Source organism: Podarcis cretensis (genome assembly GCF_951804945.1).
Source record: "Podarcis cretensis genome assembly, chromosome: 8".
Classification (NCBI taxonomy): domain Eukaryota; kingdom Metazoa; phylum Chordata; class Lepidosauria; order Squamata; family Lacertidae; genus Podarcis; species Podarcis cretensis.
Window position 1 is genome coordinate 61,063,266 of NC_137177.1, and position 25,738 is coordinate 61,089,003.

At 41.7% G+C, this 25,738-nt stretch overlaps 1 protein-coding gene across 1 annotated transcript in view; it reads left to right on the forward strand.

Moving 5' to 3' along the window:
- Positions 1–25,738, forward strand: part of ITFG1 (integrin alpha FG-GAP repeat containing 1) — a 116,176-nt gene that overhangs the window by 53,134 nt on the left and 37,304 nt on the right. Inside the window, exons 11-12 of the mRNA XM_079988808.1 lie at positions 18,413–18,563; positions 21,729–21,837. Of these exons, the coding sequence (XP_079844934.1) occupies positions 18,413–18,563; positions 21,729–21,837 (260 nt within the window). The remainder of the gene's footprint in view (positions 1–18,412; positions 18,564–21,728; positions 21,838–25,738) is intronic.

Consider the following 25,738-nt stretch of genomic DNA (forward strand, 5'->3'; position numbering starts at 1 on the left):
ACATCCTGCTTTTTCCCCAAGTTGGGATTCAACACTTTAAAACAACATAATATATGTTGGGTGAAAGGGGACCTGGACCAGATGACCCACATGGTTCCTTCCTATTCTGTGATTCTGTGTTGATTCTATGATTGTATTTATATCATTGCGTAGCCCCAGATCTGTAATATTGCTTGAGTGCAGGCTTGGGTTGCAGGGCATGTACAAACTTCCTTGAGATCATATGCAAAAGCATTAGTCCCATGCAGAGCCTTTCTAATCACCTAATTATTATGGTATTATGAGTCTTTTCAAATAGCCATATCCCAAGAATCTGCAGAGCTTGATGGATTCATCTTAACATCTTGACTATCTATGCCCCAAAAGCACACTGTAACTTGATGCTGAGCGCAAGCATATTCCCTTTAGCTATTTAAATCAAGTACACACAGTTCAAGTAGCAGGGTGCAGTTCCTGCACATATATCGCCCATCTGCTTTTTCAATCCCTCCCAATAATCCAGGGCTTCATAGCTCATCAAGACAAAATCTTCTTTTTCCCCCCAAACAGCTTTTGTCATATTTCAGTGGCCAGCCAAACTAGCACTCTAACATCACACTGCTGTTTAGTTTGGAGCGGGGTGGGGAATCCTCAAAGACCTTGTTAATACTTTGGAAATCCTTTTAAATCCCCATTTTAAGAGCTGTATAAATGCAGATTACAGCAGCAGACATGAAATGTAATCCATAATAAAGGGGGAATTTAAAATGTGTGTGTTTTGAGCAAAGACTCTTGTTCAGTCACTTTAAGGTTTTAGTGACGTCTAACAGCTAACAGTGAAATAGTGTTTCTGTGCTGAGCATTAAAAAACAATGACAGAAGGAGATGCTTTAATATGGGCAACCTCCAAGGAACCAATTCACTTTCTTAAGTTAATTTTTAAATTTATTTTATTTGTGCCCTGTGTTTTCAGCCAATATCGTCTTCCAAGCAGCTTATAATTAAAACCCACAAAAGTGGTACAATATATTAGGGCTAAGTGGAGGTATTTCTTATAGTCATTTTTGGTTCCTGGTAATGGATGACCTAATCCAAATTCTAGAGGGAGCAAACAGTGTTGCAAAGGCTCAAGGATAGACTGAGAGTAAAAGTATCAAATCCGAGGAAGCATTTATTTGATGCTCATCAAGGAATCTATTTGATAGCTGCCTTCAGATATCTAAAGGGCTGTCACATGGAACATGGGACAAGCTTGTTTTCTCCTGCTCCAGAGGGTAAGACCCAAAGCAAATAGATTAAAGAAGATTTTGAGTAAACACCAGAAAGAACTTTCTGTTTGACAGCGTAGCGAACTCCCTTGGAAGGTAGTGGACTCTCCTTAATTTGGAGGCTTTTAAGCAGAGGTTGTATGACCATCTGCCATTGATGCTTTAGTTGAGATTCCTGCATTGCAAGGGGTTGGACTAGATGACCCTCAGGGTCCCTTCCAACTGTATATTTCTATGATTCAGCGAGTTAATAATTTTAATTTCTAAGTACTGTACTGAGTATCTAATTGCAAGGTGGTATCTGACTAAGTCCAAAGGTGGACAAGCTGGTCTGTTGATTTCAGCAGGTCTGCTAGTTATCTCTTATCCAGATGCCAACCACATTGTTACTGCTGGGTCATTAGTAGCAGACTTCCAATTTTCCCTAATCTAAGGAACAATTGATTATTGATTCCCAGCTAGTGATATAGTGTCCACATAGGAACTGATAACTAACATGGATTCAAACAGTGTTGGGAGCACTGCTAATGCCAGTGAAATCCAGTGTGCTGTAGTAGTTAGTGTCAGACTAGGACCTCAGAGACCAGGGTTCAAATACCCACTGACCTCGTGCCAGTCCCTGCCCCTGAGCCTAACCTCCCTCACAGGGTTATTGTAGGGATTAAATGAGGAGTAGGAGAACCATGTACTCAACAACAACAACAAATTACTATTAGTATTATTTATTATTTATACCCCACCCATCTGACTGGGTTTCCCCAGCTACTCTGGGCGGTTCCCAACAGAATATTAAAAGCACGATAAAACATCAAACATTAAAAACTTCCCTAAACATGGTTGCCTCCTTGCAGAAGAAAGCAAAATATAAATGCAGTTGATTAATAAGCAAACTGTACCGCTTTTAATGGATTTTTTAATGTTTCCATGTTGCTGTGCGCTACCCAGATATTTTGTGAGACAGCAATATATAAATACTTTTATTTAAAAATTAATAAAGGACAGCATAAATTCTGGAGTTGAGAATGAGACCAACAGATATATTATGAATAAGCTCAAATCATTATTCGTGTGTTTCTCAAGTCAGATCCATTAGTTTATATCAGTGCAGTTTTTCTAGAATGTTTTAAAAACAAACCAAAACAAAAAACAGTTTTTCTGAGCTAGCTCAAATATAGCACCCAGGAGCCAGTAAATGTGATATATCCTGTACGCTCATAATGGGTTGGACTGAAGTAACTTCACTGCAGGGAAAATAGCCCTACTACTTAAACTGTGTTGTTTTTTTTCCTCTCTCTCTCTTCTGAAAATTGGGAGTAAGGAAAATTCCTGGCTTGCCCTGCTGGAAGCATCAAGCCAGCAAGGAGAAAAAATTCAAGGTGTTTAATGAAAGGTTCCTAAAATGGTAGGGCTGCATCGTGGGGAAGAAGCTTCCCTGCCGTGGTTGTGGTGTTTTACCATTTTCAAAACTATAGTGCTAACTGAGTGTTCCATATTGTCGTGGGGCCTGGTCACCTCTAGGAGCAGTGAAGATCTGAGCTGTGGGCCCCTGGAGCAGGCAGACAGGTTCATATGGGAGACATCAGTCCTTTCGTGATACCCAGGATTTAGCATGTTATTAGATATATATAATGAGATTACTGTAACACAATAATTCAAGAGAAACAATGTTGGCCAAGTGAACTTGCCAGTTTCTTACGCTGTCTTTCCTGTATTTCATAATTGAACAGAACCGGTAGGCATCCTCTTCTTGTGCTACTGGTGAAACTTAATATATTTGGGAGCTCAGGCAAAGTAGGAAAAGCACTGTAGCCTGTTTAGGTGAGGATGGATTTTGCCAGCACTTCCAGCTCTATCTGCCATCATTCTCTCATACCAGAGTTGCTACTGCAGCTCTCCAGAGGTGCGGTTTCTGCAAGGAAGCGATTGCACACATGCCCCATGCCTCAATTGTTCCCCCTCCCAGCCTTTTAACTGTTTCCCCCCCCCCCCAACTTGCATGATTTAATCCTTACCATCCTCTGTAATCCTAAATCCCCAAACCCGTTCTACAGTGTTTCTGGATTGTGAATTTTTATGTTGCAAAGGCAGTGTTACAGAATCCAGGAAGGCCCAGTGCCTGCAAAATAGGTAGAATTTTCTTTGAACGTTAATTTTTCAAGGCTCTCTGTACTACACTAATAACAGGGACAGCCGCTTTGCAGCAGCAAGTATGATGTCTTTTGCTGTTCTAATTGTTGATTCGTTCAGCCAGCTTTTAATTCACTGAAGCTGTTTCAGCAGACACACACACACACACACACACACACACACACCCCGGCAATACATTGGTGGACTTTCTTGACTCTCCTTGTTGTCTTTGTAGGTAGTTATTGGAAGGAACATGTCTTGCTGATTAGAAGGCTGCTATTGAAAGTGATTTAATTTATCTGTGCTCAGCTCTTAGCTGTGACCTGTTACTATGTAAGGGAAGGGTCAGTCTCAGACTTCGTATAAGTAAATGTCATCTCATTATTTCTAATAATCTGCTGGAGGATCTCTTATACAGAAATTGGAGGGAAATTGATAGTGGAATCTGTTCTATGTTGTAGTAGCTATTTGTATTACTTTCACCCATGCATCATAAAATGGCACTAATATGAAAAATTGTGTTGTGGGAGGAAGGGGTTCAAACAACTATTTATTAATGTGTTAATCTTCAAGGAATTCCAGATACAGCCAAACACCCTTTGGAAAAAGATCTCTCCCGGAAACCAAAATTGGCCATATTTTCTCCTGTTCCTTCTTGCACATTGTATTAGTCAAAATGCCTCTAAAAATGAAGAATCTCAAATCTGATCAGTACTGCAGAAGATTCAAGTTTAAAACCTGCATGGAGAAAGATTCCACTTGAACATTTCCGGCTTAAGTTGTTTGTGGTTTTAAATCCTTGATCCTTGTGGGTTTTGTTTTGAAGTGAAAAATACCTACTAGCTTTGGTTGCAAAGAGGAAGGAGCTTCTTTCTTTTCCATCAGGTTTCGCATGAGTAGGAGGGAACCATCTGCCTTCATAGCTGACTTAGCACTTTACTCCTTAATCTAAGTTGATTAATCTACCAATTACATAAATCAAAGTATTCATACTGCATGGCTCCAGATGCAAGTTGCAGCATCTTCTCAGAAAGGAAGCATATTCTGTAGGTGAAATACAAAAGACCAAGTATACTGTTCTTTTACAACGAGACTGAGAATAATGTCCTTCTGTTACAAATTCTTGACTTCTTGCCATACATCTATAAAGCATATTATATTTACCTTGCTGCCTCGGCCACGATTTACTTCAGCAAGCACAGAATGCTAGATAAGAAATTGCTCAGCAGTGGAACTTCTTGACCTATTCGAAGTATAAACATAAGCTCTTGTTCATAGCTCTAGATATGCTTCAAGTGAGTCCTTTTCAGTTTTTGAGTTCCTTTTCCTTTTCCTTTTTTAAAAAAAGTGTTTGGAACTAATGGTCACCTAAAGCATTTTAGAAAATGAAAACTGAATCCGAAGAACCGTTTTCAGCCTGATGTATGGAATTGCTGTATAAAATGCAAAGAAAATCTTGCTGACAGTGTCAAAAGGTGATTTTCATAGTAATATTAAAATTTCTACATGCCAAGGCTCTGATTAAGTGAAGCTTTGTAGAAAGAATTCATAATACTTCTATTATCAGCAGTCACACAGATGCTGGGTCTTAGGTGCTGTAGAAAACCTTTGGAGAAGAGTAGTAAGGAGTGATCCAAAGAAGATACTTAGGTGCGCTCATAAGATGACACACACACTCTTTCCCCACCCCAGCCCCCACCTTGGCAAGCCACACTGACTCTGCTTTGCCTCCAGGGTCAGAGCCAGTAATTTCAGTTGCTGGAAACCACAGGAGAGGAAAGTGCTTTCATGCTTGGGTTCACCTTATGGATTTCCCATTAAGGCATCTGGTTGGCCACAGTGGGAACAGGATGCTCGTATAGATTGGCTCACTGGCCTGATCCAGGAGGCTTTTAATATGTTATTATCCAGCTACAGCAAACTATTTTAATAAGAAGCTCCCCATTTGTGGAATGCTGTCCCCAGGAAGGTTTGCCTGGTGTCTTCATTACGTACCTTTAGGGACCAGGCAAAAACATTTATCTAAAACGAGGCCTTTGGCTGATTAACATTCTGTGGTCTTTTAAATGTGTTTGTGGGAGGTAGCTTGTTGCTTTGTATTTATTTTTGCTTTATTATGCTTTTTTTACTGTTCAATTTTTTTTGCTTTATTAACAATCTCTTATATCATATGACATTTCATATGGCATATCTTGTATAATATTATGCATTTTTTCATCCTCGTTTTGTATTTTTATGTTGGGAACTGCCCTGTGGTCTTCAGATGAAGGGCAGTATACAAATTTAATAAATAAAAATAAATATTACTTTACCCCAAAGTAGAGTGGTGGGACAGCCTCTTCTCCTGGGGAATGCTATGGCTCTGGGTGTGGTTTTTTGTTCCAGGCCACTGGGGTTCCTTCTGAATTAGCAGTAGGGGAACTGGTAGCAAGCAGGACCCTCTCAGGTTCCTTAGCTTTGTGTGTTACAGGGATTCCTTTGACAGAAACCTGGAGGGGACTCTAAGAGTGTGCATGTCCCTGGACCCCTGACTTCAGTTAAGAGTACAAAATAATAAAAATGGAGCCGTGGAAGGACAGAAGTGGGAGAAAGGATAGGAGGGTGAGCAAAGCTAACTAACCTGGAGTGACTTCAGCTGAACTGACCACCGATTTCAAGCTGTTTCTCTTAAAAGCTTGGTTATCTCAGGAAGGGGCTTTCATGGATCAAATGGAGAGGAGATTATTTGAAGTACAAAGTACAAAGTTTTCCTACTAGGAGTGATGAGTACAAAAGGGGTTTCTGTGTACATATTTTGCGTGGAAGTTCCTAACCTTGATGGATCCTAATGTATTGACTAGAGGAGGCACTGCCTCAACAAGATCCTACTCAGCTACTGATGTTGCAGCCTCGATCCTTATTTCTTTTGAAGACACCCAGAGAAGAAGGCATAGGGTGTCAAACTGCCATTAATTAAAAACTAGTAAGAGGGTTGCCATCCTACTGGATGAAGGATGGTCCCTTACCATTTAGACAAAGGGCTAGGGAAGACATAGTGACCTATAGTGGCTACATACAGGTGGTGCAATTTGGACGACATGTGACTGATGTTTGGCATGTGCTTCTTGTGGACGTATGTTCTTAGCGCTACAAAATACAAAATGTGTGGAACATGTTCCCCAAAATGCAGTTCAGCTCTCGCACACTGCCCAACTGCAGGCTTATGCTTCTGAAACAGGAACAAAATGAGCTTGTGCATCCAGTCCAAAGGCCAAAAACATGGTTTGTGATGCAGAGATGTTGGGCTTTGATTAGCAGCATTTGATTAGCAACTTTTCATGCTAGAGCCTAGATGTGTGAATGTGCATAACATTTATAACTGTGTCTCACAACTGAGGGCTTCTCAAATACATGGTGTGATGCGTGCGTTAGTGTTGCATCTATAATACCATCCCTTTTCTGTTTCGAAAGCAAGTGATGAAAGCAGTTGCTGATTGCTGTCATTGAGGGGGAAGACATACTTCCTAAAATAAAGAAGCATTTCCACAGCATGTGACGGTGAAACAAGGGGCATTTTTTCCCCTTAATTCTGGACCATTTCAAGGTTCAGTTAAGAACCGCTTATTAATGAATGCCCCACTTTCAGTTCCAGTTAAAAGCTTTTAAGAAAGCAAGTGATTTTTCAAGGAGACAAATCGTCCTGACTTTTAAGGAGTAATTGTACACAGCTGCTTAATTGAAGATAATTTCGCTGAGATGTCAGCCCATTTTCAAATGCAGGAAGAGCAGAAGAAAGATAACAGGAAGGGTATAGAATGAAGATGTGTTCCTTGGTGTGTTTGCGGGGCGGGGGTGGGTAGGATGGAAAACAAAACAGCTTAAAAAAGAAAAGAAAGAATGAGGCAGTGAAGCAAAAGAAATAATTATATGAGTAATGCCTGAGAAATACCCATTTAATGTATGCTGGCAAATGTTTTTATTCCCCCAGATTGAGACAGCGCACATCTGGTTCAAACTGGCAGGAGTTCAAACAGGAGGAGTCTCCTCTATTCCAGCATTCTGCCATGGTTCTTCTTCCCCCTTTATGTTTAAACACTTTAATATATTGTTACGGCCTATAAATTAATTGATTAGAACTTGAATTTTAACACATTTACCCACGCTTCTTCTACTGGAGTAAAGAACTGTAAGGATATATGCTTCTTTCAAAAAAAAAGAAAAAAGTGGTCGTTTAAAAATAAAATCAGATTTTCCCCAATGGCAAATGAACTGCCAAAGGTGGTTATAAATATTTATAAATTCTTGTAAAATCTGAGCTGATAATTGGCAGGGGAGACTCTTAACATGAAACACTTAGTATGCCATTTTGGAGAGGAAATATATTGACAGTAGTTAACAGCTGCAATATAAAACCAAGGTTATTGTGGTTCTCATGGAACTGGTCTTCGTACAGGTGGCCTAGATTGGATTAACAATTGATTAGATCGTTTTCATGTCTTCCAGAACCCAAGTGCTTATGCACAAGGAAAGCGAGTTATCTCTGAATTTTTAAAGTTTTCAGCGCCAAGTGTCCTTTAAATATATGTATGAACCTTCTGGAGGCACATTTGGAACATCATTTTGATATATTCTAAGGATTCACTTTAGTTCTGATGTGTGTAGTACTATCTAGGGACTCAAACAATTCCTTGCTCATGCTATTAAAAATGTTGTGAAGTTACTGAACTAGTTACAAAAGACATAATTTGTTCACAGTAGTAGTTTTTTGTTTTTAAGAGAGGGAGGGATGTATCGGGAAGAAGAAAACCATTTGGTGGTTTGGCAGATGGCAAGGCAGCATCCATCAGATACATTAGTGGACTTTGGAAACAAGTTCCTTTGCCCAGTAAGTGTTACTATAAAAGAACTGCAATGGTACAATTAGTTGAGGTTGTCTCATCCTACAAGTCAAATACTCAGCCTTGACATCAAACAGATGGTCCTATGAGGTTAGACATTGCTATTCTGCTAAGCTGAGCTTTCCCTTCATTCTTGTTTGCAGCAGCCTGACCTGTATTTTGGTCTTAAATTTTCAGCAGCAGCCAGCTGGCTTATTTGTTGACTCAAAGTTGATAATCCCCAAATGGGCGATTTTGACGTTGGCAGCAAAATACCAATGTAATAGCCTGCTACTCTGCCCACAGATGATTCTTTTCCACCCTGCCATTTCCTGCTTCCAGACGCAGCCATCACCATACTGGTGCAGATATAATTTTGCATAATTATCTAACCATGGTTAGAAGACTGGGAGTATCCTGATGACATCTCTTCCCCCTGTTGTGTGTGAATCCCCCACCTTTAAGTTGCTTTATTTCGGGAGTAAACTACGGTTTGTATTGCACATCACCATATCTGCTAACATGGCACGGTTGAAACCAATCCTTTCCACCATGATTTTGAGGAGTTGGTTTGCAAACTGGCTCAAGCTAATCATGGCTAGCAAAAACACCTGGTGCAATGTTAAATGTGGGTTAGGTCAGAAAATTAAAGAAAAGGTAGAGAGCTAGTGGAGTGTGCACAGTATCTTAGTCACAATTTCCTCTGTTCTGTTTGCTAAGCATGGCTAGGTCCAATCACCACGCACTCAAGAAGACCATTAAGTCAGATCCTGAAAACTTTGTAGGTTCTCAAAGGATCAAGCGATCTAGAATAAATCATGAGTAGAATCTGCAGCAATGTTGCAGCAGAAGTTTCTCATAGGGTTTTTCATAGCCAGCCATGTCCTCCTCAAATTCTTGTGGTTCTTTTCCTGAAGATATGTTATACTGCTGCAAACCTTGGGCATGCTGGTTTTCAGTAGCTCTGTTTTGGTTACAGTCCTGTTGGCACTTACCCCCTGAGTTCACTAGGAGGAGACATAATAATAATGTAACTGTCAGGATGCTGTTAGTGACTTCTGGCTGGTTGCCGAGGAAAGTATAAAGAAAAAGGAAAGTTTCTTACCGTCCTTTTTTATTTTGATATTTACAGAGAGAGTCTATAAAACCCAGCCTCTTGGATAATGGTGTTGTCCCGAGTGAATCTCCACCCCCTGTCTCTCCCACATCCTCATTTGTCACTTCTGTGGGCACTGCCACATGCCTTCTGTCTTTGAGCTCTTTGCTCTCCTACTTTCAAGGCTTGCTGGGTTCTGGGAAATGGAGCATCTGGGATGCTTTCTAATGACACTGTGTCAGCCAGCTGCCGCTCCGGTTCTGTCTCCTCCTCCTCCTCCTCTGCCATTATTTCCCAACTTTCCCCCTCATCTGCCTCTGAGCTGTGACCTCCTTCAAACCACTGTTGTAAATCTCTACTGTCTTCCTCTTCCTCCTCCCTGGAAGGGTCAGGGTGGGGAGGCGGTCTCCACCATTCCTCCTCTGCCCAGTCCCTGACGGTAACACATGTCAGCTTTGTGTCTGAGAGAGAGCTGCAAAAATTGAAGTGATAACTGATAAAACATCATGTTTCCCCAGAGAAACCACATTTTTCAATGTGTTTTTCTTTTCAAACTGTATGGATGTCCTGGTAATAAAAGAAATATTGAGTGCAAACATTTATAAGCCAGCTTTGGCTTCCAGGTGACACTCAAACTAATGTACAGTTTAAAAATGTATAGCAAACAATGCTACACAATTAATAAAACATTAAAGTCAAGAAATCAAAAGAGCCGATTAAACTGCAACAAAGTGAGTGGCGCAACTGAGAGAGCTTCTGCCCTGTGTCCTTGCCAAACCTCCCTTGAATGAAGGAGAAAATGCAGAACAGTGCATCTGCTGCTCATCTAAGGGATGGAGAAGAACATGCAGGAGTATAGCTTTTTAAAAAGATTTTCTTTTCTCTTAACATTACAAGGAACATTCAGTATACTGAAACAAATTCCCCCTTTATTTCAGATTGTGCACAAGATTCACTTCCATGAGCTGTATTAGGTGACTCACCAAGAAATCTCAACAATTAAGTTAAGGGGTGGAGAGGGAGAGAGACCGAGAGAGAGAAATCTTAAGCTAGTTGCTAAGGATACATCATGAATTGAAGCAAACCTTTTAATTCTTTCCCTTCCAGCTTTTAATACTAGTAACCACGGATCTAATTTTGATGATTGATTACTGTGATTAAGTGATAAGAGCTTTTTTTTTGCAAACCTTTGGCTTGAGGCTGTGCTACTAGTCCAGGAAGCCTTGTTCTTAATTGCTAGGATCCGTAGCAAAGTAAAATTAAAAGGGGCCATGCCTCTTTTTATTCATCCAAGGCCACACTGATGTATATAATGGCCTCATGACACAGAAGTGACTTAATTATATGCTCTTACCATCATTCTCAAAAATGGATTCAAAATAGTTTGGTGGTGTTTCTCGCTCTCAGAAAGAAAGCTCTGGCAATGTGTGGGATGGTGCTTATAATACAGTACAAGAATGTTGGGGTGATTTGGATATATTTCCTAGGTGAGCTAATAAGGGGGCAGGGAGAATCCAGTAAGTGGCTGGAATAAGGTTGTTTCATTTCAACTCTTAGGTCCATGCAGATTTAATGCTGGCTCCCTGCAAACCATAGTTTGCAGACTGAGAGCCAAGCTCAGAGTGTGTCCCCCACTGCCATCTCTTGAGCAATTTCCCTTCTCTCATCCCCTTTCCAGAATTAAGCATGGGCTATGGTTTCCTGGTAAATCAGAGTTTGAAGTAGGTTTTCAGGCCAAGGTTACATTAGAAACTGTTTCATGTTAACGATGGCTTGCAGTTGGTGCTTATGTATTGCAAAACTGTGGTTAGCACCAAGTAGAGAAAAGAAGGGGATAGACACACCATAGAGGAAAAGTGTGAGAGGGGGCAGAGTGCATATTTCCAGATGTTGGCCATAGTTGTGATCACGTCAGGCCTGAGTTTTAGAATTTATTCTCTGAATATCCCAAACGGAGAACTTAAGTGATTTTATGAAGGGCTTTTGATGAGTTTGCTTTGTGGCTTTTCTTAAAGGAAAAATCTATTTAAATTCAGTGTTGGAGGGCAGGTTGTACCTTTATTTGAAACTCGTGAGAAATTCAAAGAAGCGTATCTTTTACTAACCACATTTGATTTGATGCAGTCCAGTTAACTAGGGAACTACTGCTGAGCCTTAGGATGGGTCAGCACCTGAAGCAGGATTAAGTGGTAGAATGGACTGTACCGCAGACTGCAGGTAGGAATACACACACACACACACACACACACACACACTACATGGAAAACTGGTACATCAGGAAGAAAGGCTTAGCTGAGCCCGCTGTGCTGATTTTCTTTTTGCAGGAAGTTTTTAACACAAGGAAGCATTGAGAAATGCTCAGCCTCCCCCATGAAATGGTACACTCCACCCTGCAGCATGAAATGGTACACTCCATTCTAGCATCTTCTGCAAGCGTAGACCAAGAATCTGGTATAGTTTATAGGGAGGAGCTGTAGCTCAGTAGCAGAGCAAGCACTTTGCATGCAGAAATTCAGTCTCTGGGCAGCTCCAGGTAGGGCTGGGAAGGTTTCCTTTCTGAATGCATACCAGTCACAGAGCTAGATGAGCCTGTGGTCTGACTCATTGTAAGGCAGCACCCCATGTTCCTACAGCAAGAAGGCTAGAGTAGTATGCAGTGAAATTTGGAGTCTCATCCTGTGTCCCACTGGATTGGTCCAGAGAAATAAAGATCTCTCTTGGGCCTGCTCCTTCTGTCTCTCTCCCTCTCTGGCAGTTCCTGTGTTGTGTTGTTTTTACTGCTGCTGCTTCTTGCCTGGAAAGAACAGGCAGAAATGTGCCAGTGAGGTTGCTGTTTGTTCCTTCCTTTTCCCAAGAAGCTCAGAAGGGAAAGGAAAGGGGGGAGGGGGCTCCCCATCAGCCTTAAATCAAAATACCTTCACTCTTGCTCAACTATGTCCGTATTTCATGTTAATTGTTTAGAAATTGACTGAAAACATTAGCATAACTCAGCATTTTATCATGTTAGTGTGCTTTTCAGGCTTGACACTGGTCTTGGATTTATTCCTGCATCTTGCTATTATGTCTGTGGATGTACTTTTACTTTTTGCAGAAGTAGACATTCTATATTTGTCCAACATCCTATATTTTAAAAGAATGGCAGATGAGCACTACTCTTTTCAAACAGTAATTCCCAAACTGTTTCCTAAAGAGATTCACAGCTCGAATCTTGCTTGTCTTCCAGACCCATCTGCAGGTCTGAGTTTGTCATCCAGCAGTCACCCGTTCATGATTGACTTGCTTTATTCAGCCTTTCCAGTAGGCTTCTTATGGCTCACTTGAAGACTCAAACCCACTATTTTGAAATAATGTCTGTATTATGGGATGCTGTTCAGAATTTCCTCTCTGATGGGGGTTCCTACAATTAATTATGATCGTTCAGGTCCAGGTCCAGCTTTGAGGTGGGTCTCTAACAAATTGGCTCCTCCCATCATCATCATCAGTGCCTACCCAGCAGATAGACAACTCCCAGAAAGAGTCTGGGAGCTGCCATGTTCATTTCCCACAATGCCACAGAACAATGTGGGGCATTGTGGGAAATTAAAACACCAGTTCCCAGGCCCCCACTAGGAGCTGCCATTTTAATCTCCCACTGTCCTCTGGAGTGACATGTTGCTCCTGATACAACTAAGGGTAATATTTTATTTTACTAAAATCTGAAATGATGGGTTCTTCTGCTAATAAGTACAGTGTTGTGTCAGAAATTATTTTTCAGCCAATAATTGTGAAAAATCTATCAAGTGCATAGTATTTATGCTATAAATGCAGTGCATAAACAGTAAATACTGCAGTTGAACATGAGATGGCAATGTAGCTTATGCTGCTTCCATGCCGTCACTAATATCAGAATCCAGGTAATTTGAATCTGCATCTGAATGTTTTAAGTTGTCGCAGAAATCATTGTCTCCGCCACTTTAACATTAAGTAATTATTAAAATTAATCAAACATTTATATAAAGAACAGACTGAAAAGTGTGACCTCGTCTGTCAACAGTAAAAGAGAAAAACTTTTCATCATTTTGTAACTCCTGTTTCCCAAAGAGCCAAGTCTCCCATCAGAAAAAAATGTAATCTGCATGATCTAATGAAAAAGACTGATACCACTCCCATGTTTGTACCACTAATGGTCCCATGGAACGTTATCCCCCACCCCCAAAATATGCCAACAGACTATTGAGAGCTGCTTTTCAAATGTTACAGCCACATCCAGAAGCACTTTTCATCAGTCTTCCTGTGGGAGCTGTAATATTTGAATTCAACCTGAGTGTCTCGTTTTGGTCTCCCCAGAAACAAAAGTGCTTGGATGCATAATTGTATAGGTTTTACTGGGCTGTTTATGAGATGGAAGGAAGGGGAATGCAAATATCCCAAGATTAATTCCGAGACCAATAAAACAATCACACAATCTTTCTAACAGAGTAATAAATGCATGGTTTTCATACCTGTGTCCCCATAAATTGTGGACAATAGTATGCAAAGCTATAGGGGTAATGGGCTGACAAATGGAGATTGCATTAGTTGCAATATGCATCTATTTTGGAATATTTTATCCTCCACCATTCAAACGTGTGACCCTCAAGGCAATTTACAACAGATTGGAATAATACAAACGTTGGCAGCTCCAGGGCAACTGACCTTTGAAGCACTATTTCCTTTCTAGCTGGCGGAATATCTTATTTTACCTGTTTTCATTGTTCTGCAATGGGATGGTTATTTTCCCTGTACTTTTACCAGGGGCGGCCCAAGGCATTTCATCACCTGAGGTGAAACGCTCAGCTGCTGACCTTGTGATGGGGGTGCAAACTCTGTAAGGAGAGAAGCCAGTGCAAAGCCCCACACACACACCACCAGGTGGGGGGGGGAGATCCCTCCCCGCTGCTGCGGGAAATCTGGGTGTTGGTGCCTAGTCCCTCTCTGCCCCTAGAGGCCAAGGAGACCAGCAGCAAAGTTGGGCAGCAAAATGGGTGACGCTTGAGGTGGCCACCTCACGTGTGGGTCCAGAATTGGCCTCCACAGTCACTTACGGACTCATTGTTAAAACCATGTTTATGGAAGACAATTTTACTCGGTTATGAGTGATCACCAAAGAAGGAGGAGACCCAGCTTTATGGGCAAGCTAGCTCTGCCACTGAGTGACTGCCTTTTTCAAAATTGACATGCACTGAGGAATAGTGGGAAAGGTGTGTTTGAGCCTTGGGGAAAGGAATATCATGCATTCAAATCACTTATCATCTGTTAAGATTATTGGGTGACGTTGAGCCAATCACGGGCTCTCTGGGCAATCTGCTTTACAAGAAATACAACCAAGGATTCTTGCAGTGCTCTAAAGTCTAATGTGTTTACAGTGGTACCTGGTTAAGAACTGTTCCAGAGGTCCATTCTTAACCTGAAACTGTTCTTAACCTGAGGTACCATTTTAGCTAATGGGGCCTCCCGTTGCCACCGCGCCACTGCCACGCGATTTCTCTTCTCCTCCTGAAGTACCAGTAAAGTTCTTAACCCGAGGTGCTACTTCCGGGTTAGCAGAGTCTGTATCCTGAAGCATTTGTAACCTGAAGCGTTTGTAACCCGAGGTACCACTGTACTGAGGTCCAGGTTTTTGTAGGCCTACTTCACGATGCATGAAATCTTAATGTTCACTTGGTTGAGAGATACAGTTATGCAGGCACTTGCATCTGAGTACAATATCAGTGCAATGCAATACAAATGCAGTAAGCCTGGAGAACCTTTTAGTGTGTGTGTTGCCTGATCCCATCGTTTGCCTGTTTTCTTCTGCTCTGAACTCTCATATATCTACATAACTGCTAAGTAACACACTGTGCGCTTCATAAGGCATCCATGAAAGCTTGTTACAATGAAAGTTTTTTATTCTTTTAAGTTAGCTTAAGACTCATTTTGTTACTGCAACAGATTAAGAATGTAAGCAAATAAGAAGTGCATTGCTGGATCAGCCTGATGGCCCATCAGGCCCAGCATCCTGTTCTCACATTGGCCATCCAGATGCCTGTAGAAGACCTCCAAGTAGGATTAGAGCATAATACTATCTCCTCCTCCTGTGGTTTATACCTACTGGTATTCAGAAGTGTTATTGCCTCCTCGTATAGAGGCAGAGCCTAGCCACCATGGCTAGTAGTCTTTGATAGCCCTCTCCCCCATGAATTTGTCTAATTTACAGTTGAACATTTTACACAGCTCCACAAACGTTAATAATTTATACTCTGGTGTTAAGGGGGCATGTAGTGCCATACCAAATGGAGAAGAAAAGCATTTTCAGTCATTTTAATCTGCAGAATTTCAACCAGGAATACATCAAAAGGATTTTTTAAAAAATCAACACCCAGCATGTCCCCTTTTGTCACACCTGAATGGGAACATTTATAGGATATGTAATGAAGAAATTGAAATAACCTTGTAAATTGTATAATGGTGTGTTTTGATATTTGGCTGAGACACAAAGGGAAATAATGGAGATGCAATGTAATGATAGTTGTGACTCATACTGGAAGTAAATATGTAAATATTCATGAAAGGTGTTGAGAATAAAATTGCTGTGGTAATGAAAAGCTTCATTAGAACATTGAGTTGTGGGGGTGGGGAAGTCTGATTCATGCATTTTGAAGACTTTGCGCAGTAAGGAAGCAAAGCTTACAGTACAGAATAAATGATTTGGCTGATGAAATCATCCTATGTGTGTGTTAAGTTTTCCCTTTTCAAAAAACTTTGTCAACACATACACATAGGGAGATACCCAAGAAATGTTGACAAAATAGCCTTGAGATTTATGTGTTTCCCAGAGACTGGACAGAATTTTTATAAGCTCTAGTAAAATCCACTTTAAGAGGGAACTAAGTGTTACATTGGGGGCAGGGAGAGTCCTGCATTGCGGGGGGTTGGGGCTAGATGACCCTCAGGGTCCCTTCCAAATCTAAAAGTCTATGATTCTATGAACAGTGAGGCCATGCTGCCCAAAACAGTATCTCTGTGTCTAGGTCAAGTTGTGAATCAACATGTTGTTGTTGTTTAGTCGTTTAGTCGTGTCCAGCTCTTCGTGACCCCATGGACCAGAGCACACCAGGCACTCCTGTCTTCCACTGCCTCCCGCAGTTTGGTCAAACTCATGCTGGTAGCTTCAAGAACACTGTCCAACCATCTCGTCCTCTGTCGTCCCCTTCTCCTTGTGCCCTCCATCTTTCCCAACGTCAGGGTCTTTTCCAGGGAGTCTTCTCTTCTCATGAGGTGGCCAAAGTATTGGAGCCTCAGCTTCAGGATCTGTGCTTCCAGTGAGCACTCAGGGCTGATTTCCTTAAGAATGGATGTGTTTGATCTTCTTGCAGTCCATGGGACTCTCAAGAGTCTCCTCCAGCACCATAATTCAAAAGCATCAATTCTTCGGCGATCAGCCTTCTTTATGGTCCAGCTCTCACTTCCATACATCACTACTGGGAAAACCATGGCTTTGAATCAACATAATGACCTCATTAAGATCTCTACCCCAGGAGCAATCCATCCTTAGAGTGGGGAAAGGGGAAAGTCATTGTGTGATGACATAATATTGTGTGGTGAGTTTCACATTACAGGACATAGATTAAGGTGAGGAATCTGTGGCCCTCCATATATTACTAATTCCAAGTCCCATCTGCCCCAGCTACTAATGGTCAGGGTTGATGTGTAGTCCAGCAATATCTAGAAAGCCACATATTAGCCAACCCTGGCATAGGCCTACAGACTGGTGGATACCATTTCTGGCAGCAACACAGAATTCAGGAATGTCTAGTCCTGCCCAAAGGATCTCTTTCCCAGCACCCTCTAGTGCCTTTTTCTTCGGAATCTAAAAGTAAAAGTGGGAGTCTGCTTAACCTGTCGCTCCATTCCTTTGATTTAGGGGCAAAAGGGTGACTTTACTGCAAACTGAGCTCTTTTTTCTCTTCCATGTAAAAAATGTTAAGTGTGTGTAGATTGTCATGTCTGACAGCCGTATGGTGGGCCCCGTGCCAGAAATGTGGTGAAAAGAGAGCAATCATCAGCAGAACAGCAAAAGCCTCAATATTAAATGAATCAGGATAGTCTCTAGGTGGCTTGCGGTCAAGTTCAAAATATAATGCACTTATCAAAAGAAAGAAGCATGGGAGGCAGGGAGGCAAATACAAGATCATGGCCTGCTCCAATCAGATTATTCCCCTGCTCCCCAACCAACAGACACCTCTTGGAAATAAGAGGGCAATGGAAACATTTATTTTTTGTTGTTATAATGTTAACTTCCCTGTGATCTCTAGATGAAGGGTGGTAAGCAAGCAAGTAAGTATATGATGTACCCAATTGTCTATAGCAGGAGAGTGATTTCTTTGGTTATGTTAAACTGTGGTACTTAACAAGCCAGCGAAAGCAAAAAAAATCCCCTGGTTTGGCAGGCTTCTTCTCCCCACAGATACAGGTTTTGAAGGGACCCAGGATGTCATCCAGACTGACCACCCAAACTCATAACAAGACAAATCAAATAAATAAATATACTGCTTTACAGAATAAGATAATCAAGTGAGGAGGATGGAGGCTAGTCCCTGCTTCAAGTTGCTTACAATTTAATGTTGATTATGAATAAGGCTCCCTGGAGTTCTAGGTTTTTTGAAGAAAAATGGAAGGTTACTCACTCCCACTTTGCACTTCCCAAAGGGGATAGATAGAGGAACTAAATAGCTCTTTCCCTTCTGAGTAAAAATAATTAACTGACTAGTAGCACAATCCTAATTATGTCTATTCACAACTAGGCCCTTTTGAATTCAGTGGGTCTTACTCCCAGATATGTAGTGTTAGGGTTGCAGGAGTTTGTATATTATGTTTTTATATATGCTTTAAGCTGCCGAGAGCGGTTGGAGAAACCCAGCCAGATGGGCAGGATATAAATAATAAAATTTATTATTGTTATTATTATTATTATTATTATTATTATTATTATGATGCCCTAAATGGGCCCAGCTCACGGTCAGCTTTGCAAGAATAAAGGCAGGAAAACAAAACTGCACCCACCCAATGTTTCTCTCCTTCCTTTGCAGCAACCAGCAAGCTTTCCTGCTGGAGAATGTTGAGTGCAATGAGGCAAGCTGCGCGGGTGCACGGCGTATGTTTAAGGTCTACTGGGAGCTCTCGGATCTGAATCAGATCAAAGACGCTGTGGTGGCAACCTTCTTTGACATTTATGAAGATGTGAGTTGAGCGCTCTTCCTTGTTTTCCTGCCTGCTTAATTGCCATCTGCCCGTTCTTATTTGAGCTTTCGTTCCAAACTGGCATCTTGGAATATTTTGACTGGGCAAATCCACGGCACATAATGAAAACAAACGAGTTGTTTGAAGAGAAGTCATTTAAAGCTGGAGAGAGAGCCGCTGAGATTATATGAACAGTCACCCTTCATTTCAGCTCTTTTGAATAGATCTTTGTTAGTAATGGGCTTCACTTTTTACATTTGATTTTTATTTATTTTTAAAGGAAGGGAGTGGCACTTTCCTAAGGCACCAGTGTATACCATCACTTGTATCTGCTAAAATCTGTTTAGATGAAGTTCTCAGGCTTATTTTTATGCATTGCTTTATTTTGTTTATTTAAAGAAAACCTAGTAAGCAATATCATCAAAACAAAAATACAGGGTAAAAACAGTAAAAGAGTAGTAAGAAGGCATGTGAAAGCATATGCAAACTAATATTGGGGAAGGACCAAAGCTAAGTAGAAGAGCATCTGCTTTGCATGCAGAAGGTCCCAGGTTTGAGCTTCAGAATATCCAGGCAGGGCGAGACTACCTGTCCTGAAACTATGGAGAGCCACTACCACTGAGTATTGATCCTGCCCTAGCAACTCCCTCTCCAGGAATGTCTGGGAATGTCCTCTGCCCAAATCCTGGAAAGCCTCTGCCAGTGTAAACCAAGCTGAGCTAGATAGAGGAATGGTCTAAGTGGAACGCGGTTTCCTGTGCTCCTAAAAACAGGAATTTGGGGAGTTAATATAAATAAAAACAAGTGGTTGCTCTCTAAAAGCCTCTTCATGTCCAGTTTTTACTTACAGGCCAAAGTGGCATTAAAAAATATACTTCCAGAACTGCATACGTGTGTATGCAGCAAATACAAGGGGTTTGCTTTTTCACAATCCTTGTGTCTTTCCTCCCAGCTAGTAGCCCGTTCTTCTATTGGTGAGAATCTCAGGCTCAAAAAAGAAAAGTTGCCCAGAGCATATGATGAATACCAGAACAAACAACACGGGAAAGGAAGAGGCATTGTTGCCTTCATGCCTTGTGTGTTACCTTCCTAGCTGCCTATGATTGGCTACTGTTGGAAACCAGCTAATTATCTGCTTCATGGATGGGGAACCTATGGCCCTCCAGACATCATTGGAAGGCAACTCACATTAAGCCTGCCCGTTGGTCATGCTGGTTAAGGCTGATGGAAATTGGGGTCAAACAACATCCAGAAGTTTTACATTTCTGAACTAGATGGTCTTTTGGTCTTGATCCAGCAGGGCTGCTCTTGCATTCTTACTTCCTAGACCAAGTCCATCTTTCTAGTCCAGAAACCATGCTGCCTTTAAATATTGCAAACTGATATTCCCAAGTTGTTAAGGTAGGGGTGTATACTGCACTATTAAGCTGGACACACGACAGCTGATCTGCTCAAACCCTAGCGACTTGACCCTCCCATGCAATTTGGGGACATTTGTATACTAAGCTAAGCTAACATAAATCATAAGGTTCCAGCTTAGTTTCTCCCCTACTGACTGCCAAATGTTCACAATAATTTATTTCTGCACAGTACATGAACAGACACTGCATCTGGCACCCTGCATTCAGTGCCAAATTTCTCCTGGCCTCAGCTATATTTCTCACTTTTAAACTTTTGTCCACCTCTGTACATCCATTCACTCCAAATCGCAAAGGCACTCTGAGTCCCTTCTTTTAGATGTAATTTCTTATTCCCTTCCCCCCCCTCCCCAAGGCCACAGGTTTCTTTGAAAGCTCCAAGGGTGAAAAGTACATCTCCACATTTTTCCTGCATATTTCTACCAAATAAGTCATTCAAAACGTTTTCATGTTCCGTAATATCTGGAGGTGACGCTTGACACTTTTGAAACATTGTTAAATGCAGGCCTGATATCTGCTTAGCACAGCAGTGTTTCCTGTTGTGGAGAAGTCATAAATCTGACATGTTTCCCCTTAAACATAATGAAGGATGGAATGCCATTGCCTGGAATGCATCAAGTTGTGCTTAAAGCAGATGCTTGCAGCCTAGATCTGTGCAAAACTGAGCAGAAAAGGAACACACACAGAGGAAACTTATCATTTGGCCATGTGTCTCCTATATTTCCCTTTAGTTTTTAGAATGAGGATGGACATCTCAACCCTATGGTGCCCATAACACCAGTGTGACATGCTTCATTGTGTATTACCCGAGACTTGAAATTGTTTAATGGAAGTTCCAACATCTCCTTTAAACCGGCCTGAAATTGGCATTTATAGCTTTAGCCAAGTCCTTGGATTTGGGAGACATGAATCCCATAGAACTGCGCTGTTGTTTTTCACTCAAGAGTGTGCTATCCTGTGTCTTTTGGATAGTGTGCCATTGACAGAGGTGAAAGGGACCCAGTTTTTATTTCATTATTCTCCCTGACCAAAAGCAGGAGTATGTGGACCCTTTTGCCTTCCCTGGCCTAAGCCCTACGTTTTGGTGAATTTAAAGAGATCAACATTTTGTATCTGTAAAACTATAAAAGAATTGTTTTCCTTTCCATTTCACTAAATGGAAATATTCAGAGTTTTTAAAATAAGTTTCCTTTATTACATGCAATGCTCATAATTCAAAATTGGTGTGGCTCTAGCTACTTTATTGGTGATGGCCACTCATTTTCAAAATACAGCCCAGGAGCCAGAAAGTTGCACAGCTGCATAAACCAACTTCCTTGCAGGTTGTGAGGCTCTGTCTTAAAGTGGGCACAGGTATGGAGAAAACGTGTGTGACTGCAGCCAGGGCAATGTACTCAAAACCAAAAAGGAAATTCAATGTTAAAATGAAAAATATCTCTTTTCCCCAACGTCTGAAAACAATTTTCTATTCTTTACAAGTGAAATTGTTGCTAAGCTTTTATTGCAGCCTGATTTACCATTTTCAGTGGGTGTTTTGATAGATAGATTAAACTCTTCGCAACTGTGATCTGACCCACAGCTCTGATTCTGGAAGCTCTGTTTCAAGCGAAAACTAATTTTGTGATCTCATGGTTTTTGCCAGCAGTTATTGTATTTTTTTGCTTCATTGTATTGACTGCATTTTAGTGATGTTCAGGTTTCTGCTCTTTTTTAAAAAAAGAATACTGATATTTTGTTGTTTCTTTAGGGAATCTTGGATATTATTGTCCTCAGCAAGGATAGCACAAAGACAGAGCTTGCCATCCACACATTAAAAAATAACTTTGAAGCTGATGCCTATTTTGTTAAAGTCATTGGTAAGTGGATTGCAACGAAAACATCAAAATGCTGTTAGAGGGGAAATTTGATTCTGTTTCTCATTGCCCACCAAGAACAATAGAAAAATGATTGTATTATAGTAATAGTGTAAGAAGGGAAATGCTATGTGTGGGAGAACTGGGTTAAAGAAAACCTAATTGATGACATATGATTCAAGTTACCGTATTTTTTGCACCATAACACTTACTTTTTTCCTCCTAGAAAGTAAGGGGAAATGTCTGTGCGTGTTATGGAGCGAATGCCTAAAGATGGCGGGGGGATCTGCTGCAGTCGTGAGCAGAGGATCCATGGTTCCCCTTCCTTCCCTCCTCCGTGGCTCGCTTTGAAACAGCAAAGCGGGAGAAGAGCCGCTGAGTGGGGAGGAGAGAGGGACAGAGAGCCTGCTTGCTTTAAAGGAGCAAAGCGGGAGAGGAAAGGAGCCGCTTACACTAGTGTAATCGGCTCCTGTCCGGTTGGCTCCTTTAAAGCTACCATGCTTTCTGTCCCTCTCTCCTCCCCACTCAGCTTGCTAAATAGCAGCAAAGTTTTTCAGCAGCAAAGCCTGCTTGCTTCAAAGGAATAAAGCGGGAGATTAGAGGAGCCTTCTCCTCTTATACCCCTTGCCTGCATTATTAGCAGCATCCTTCTTCACCCACCCCATGCATGTTCCTTCTCCCCTTAAACCCCTTGCCTGCATTATTAGCAGCATCCTTTTTTTGCATTGGGCTACCCCAAACTCACCGTCAGATCACATGTCTGTGGCCACAGCATGAACCACAAAAATCATATATCCACTGTTTCGTTTAGAATATTTTTTTTTCTTGTTTTCCTCCTCTAAAAACTATGTGTGTGTTATGGTCGGGTGCGTGTTATAGAGCGAAAAATACGGGTATTTGTTTATTTTAGTGCTCCCACTCTCATGTTAGCCAGTTTTGTATATTTAGATCACTGTAGTGTATTACTCCAGTACAGAACTTGCTCATGCTTGTTCTGTTATGTGTTTCCTTTTATACAATATTTAAAATTTGTTTTAATTCTTTTTGAAAGTTTGTATACCACCAACTAATGTAAAGTATCAAGGTGATATACTTTGTATGCAATAAAACACCACATCGTCCTGGATCTCAGCACTGGTTAAAGGGTGATGCTTATTCATTGTGATTAAGGGGAGAAGGGGGGGGGACTGAGATTAGTGATCCCATCAGCCAGTCTTTCCCAACGTGCAGCTGTCCAGATATTTTTGAACTACAGCTCCCATCATCCCCAGCCAACAAAGCCTGGGGTTGATGGGAGTTGTAGTCCAAAGCATCTGGAAGACACCAGGTCAGGGAAGCCTGCTACACCCTCCCAATCTCCTAAGCATGGTTAAGAAGGCTCCTTCATTATGCTTGCTCTTGCCCTTAAATGTTATTGGACTTGATTTGTACTTGAGCAGGAAGGAACCTCCACAAGCCTTGGATTTTCGGTCTCCCCTTGCCTCTACCTGCCCTTCTGGGAGGAGGACAGTGAAGGCTGATGTCCATTGGAACTGTTAAGGTAGAAGGCAAGGAGGCTGATAGTGGGTGGAGCCAGAGCCCAGGACAAGCAGAGTCCATATTAGGCAGAGCCAACAAATTCTTTTTCTACCTGCATCCTGCTCCCTGTTGAGTTCTATAAAAGACAACACTTAGGCTAAGGAAGAGGAGGAGGAAGCTGGCAGCCAACTTCCCCCACCAGACTTGTAAGAAGGGAGGCAGACAGATGAGGACTAGCTGAGCACAGAGTTCGCTTGGTGGACCAGCCTCTTGGAGGAGGACTTCAACAAACTTTAGTTTCCCTTTCCACAGAATCATGGCTTCTTGCCACATATAAACCAAAGATGGTGGTTTCAAATAAACCAGTTAAATGACCAAGCTTTGTAAACCACGGTTTGTTTAAAAACTGGCTGTGGCTTTGCATCATGCTGTGAACCTGTCCCTTTGTTACTTTTATCAGTCTTCAAAGCTTATTTGAGATCTCTGTAACCTATACTTCTGAGTAATAATTCTTAAGTTATTGTATTTTAGTGTTTTGTTGGAAGCCGCCCAGAGTGGCTGGGGAAACCCAGCCAGATGGGCAGGGTATAAATAATAAATTATTATTATTATTATTATTAGACTCAAGGATTTGGTTTTAAACCCTGAAGCTACTGGTTCACAGTCAGCCTTGCACAAGAGGGAAGGAGAGGAAACAAAATGTCTATATTAATGAAGACCACTCTGTTTTCAAAATATGGGACCAGAAGTGTTCACAGCAGCATAAACCAGCTCTCTTGCAAGTGGTCAGGCTGCATGTAAAAATGAGGCCATTTAGCCTTCATTACATTTGTGTGTATGTGTGTGTGTGTGTGTGCACTCTCATTTCATTTCATTCTGCATTTTAAAAGGTACTGAGCTATGCCAAAAGTTTAGAGGGTCTTTTTTTTTAATGAGCACCAGAAACTTTTTAATCAAAAAGGGAAAATATGCAAGGTAAACGAAAGTAAAATACTGCTTTCAGCAGCTTTTGTCCAAAGCCCAGGAGTTGGGTTGCTTTTAATCTGGGCTACGGAGAATTAATTTCAATACAATCTACCGCTTGCTGCTTCAGAGTACGTAGGCAGCAGTGATTCCAGTACACAGCTGGTTCAATAAAATAAGAGGCACACTCTGGATCACCAGGCACTCTGATGAGGACTATTGATCCTCAGCCTCTGGAGAACATAATTCATGGTGCGTTTAGGCTACTTAAAGGTTAAACTGAAATAAAGTTAACATTTTAAGCAGATGATAAGCACAAAGCATTAGGAACATTGTATTAAACAAAAAACATTGGAACATTTCAGAAGTTTACCCTTCAGTTTTTTGCAGATGAAATCAGGGATGTATTTTGAGTGTATACCACCACCTGAAGCAAAAAAGATGGGTCAGTTCATATGGGGGAAGGTGTTCCCTATAAATTACTCACAAACATTTCTCTTAGATCCAGCTTGCCAAGTAGCTTCAATTGCCCAGGCTGCCATTTGCCAAGTACAGCTGGATTGCCAGCCTCAACCCCTTCTAGACAAAGGGACCCAGGCCACAGTTACCTATGCACTGGTAACCTCCCAATTAGATGACTGCAATGTGTTTTACATGGAGCTGCCTTTGAAGACTGTTCAGAAATTGCACGCTAGTGTAGAATACAACTGCTGAAATTTGAATGTGAACAGCTCGTTCCGATGATATCTTGGTGGTCTTTTAAGAGTTTTAGTGGCTTCCTCTCTACTTCCAAACCCAACAAATGTTCTAATGCTTTTAAGTCCTAAACGGATTGGAACCAGGGTACCTACAGGAGTGCATGCTATCCACCTGCCCATGCTCTCCGGTCAGGGTAGCCAATGTGGTGTCCTCCAAATGTTGTTGGACTTCAGCTGCCGTCATTCCTGACCCCTGGCTGGGACTGATGGAAGTTGGAGTCCAACAAGGACTTCAAGGCACTATGTTGACTACTGTGTTGATTCCTGTCTTTGTGTACCTTCACTATCAGAAGTGAGGCGAGTGACAATCTGAGGGCTGAGGGCTTTTTCAGCAGCAGCACCCCAGTTATAGAATGCCATCTCCCATTAGACCTGCCTGGCACCAACATTGCTTTTTTAGGTGCTAGGTAAATACTACCTTAGGGACGTGGGTGGCGCTGTGGATTAAACCACAGAGCCTAGGACTTGCCGATCAGAAGGTCAGTGGTTTGAATGCCCGCGACGGGGTGAGCTCCCGTTGCTCGGTCCCTGCTCCTGCCAACCTAGCAGTTCGAGAGCATGTCAAAGTGCAAGTAGATAGATAGGTACCGCTCCGGCGGGAAGGTAAACGGCGTTTCCGTGCGCTGCTCTGGTTCGCCAGAAGCAGCTTAGTCATGCTGGCCACA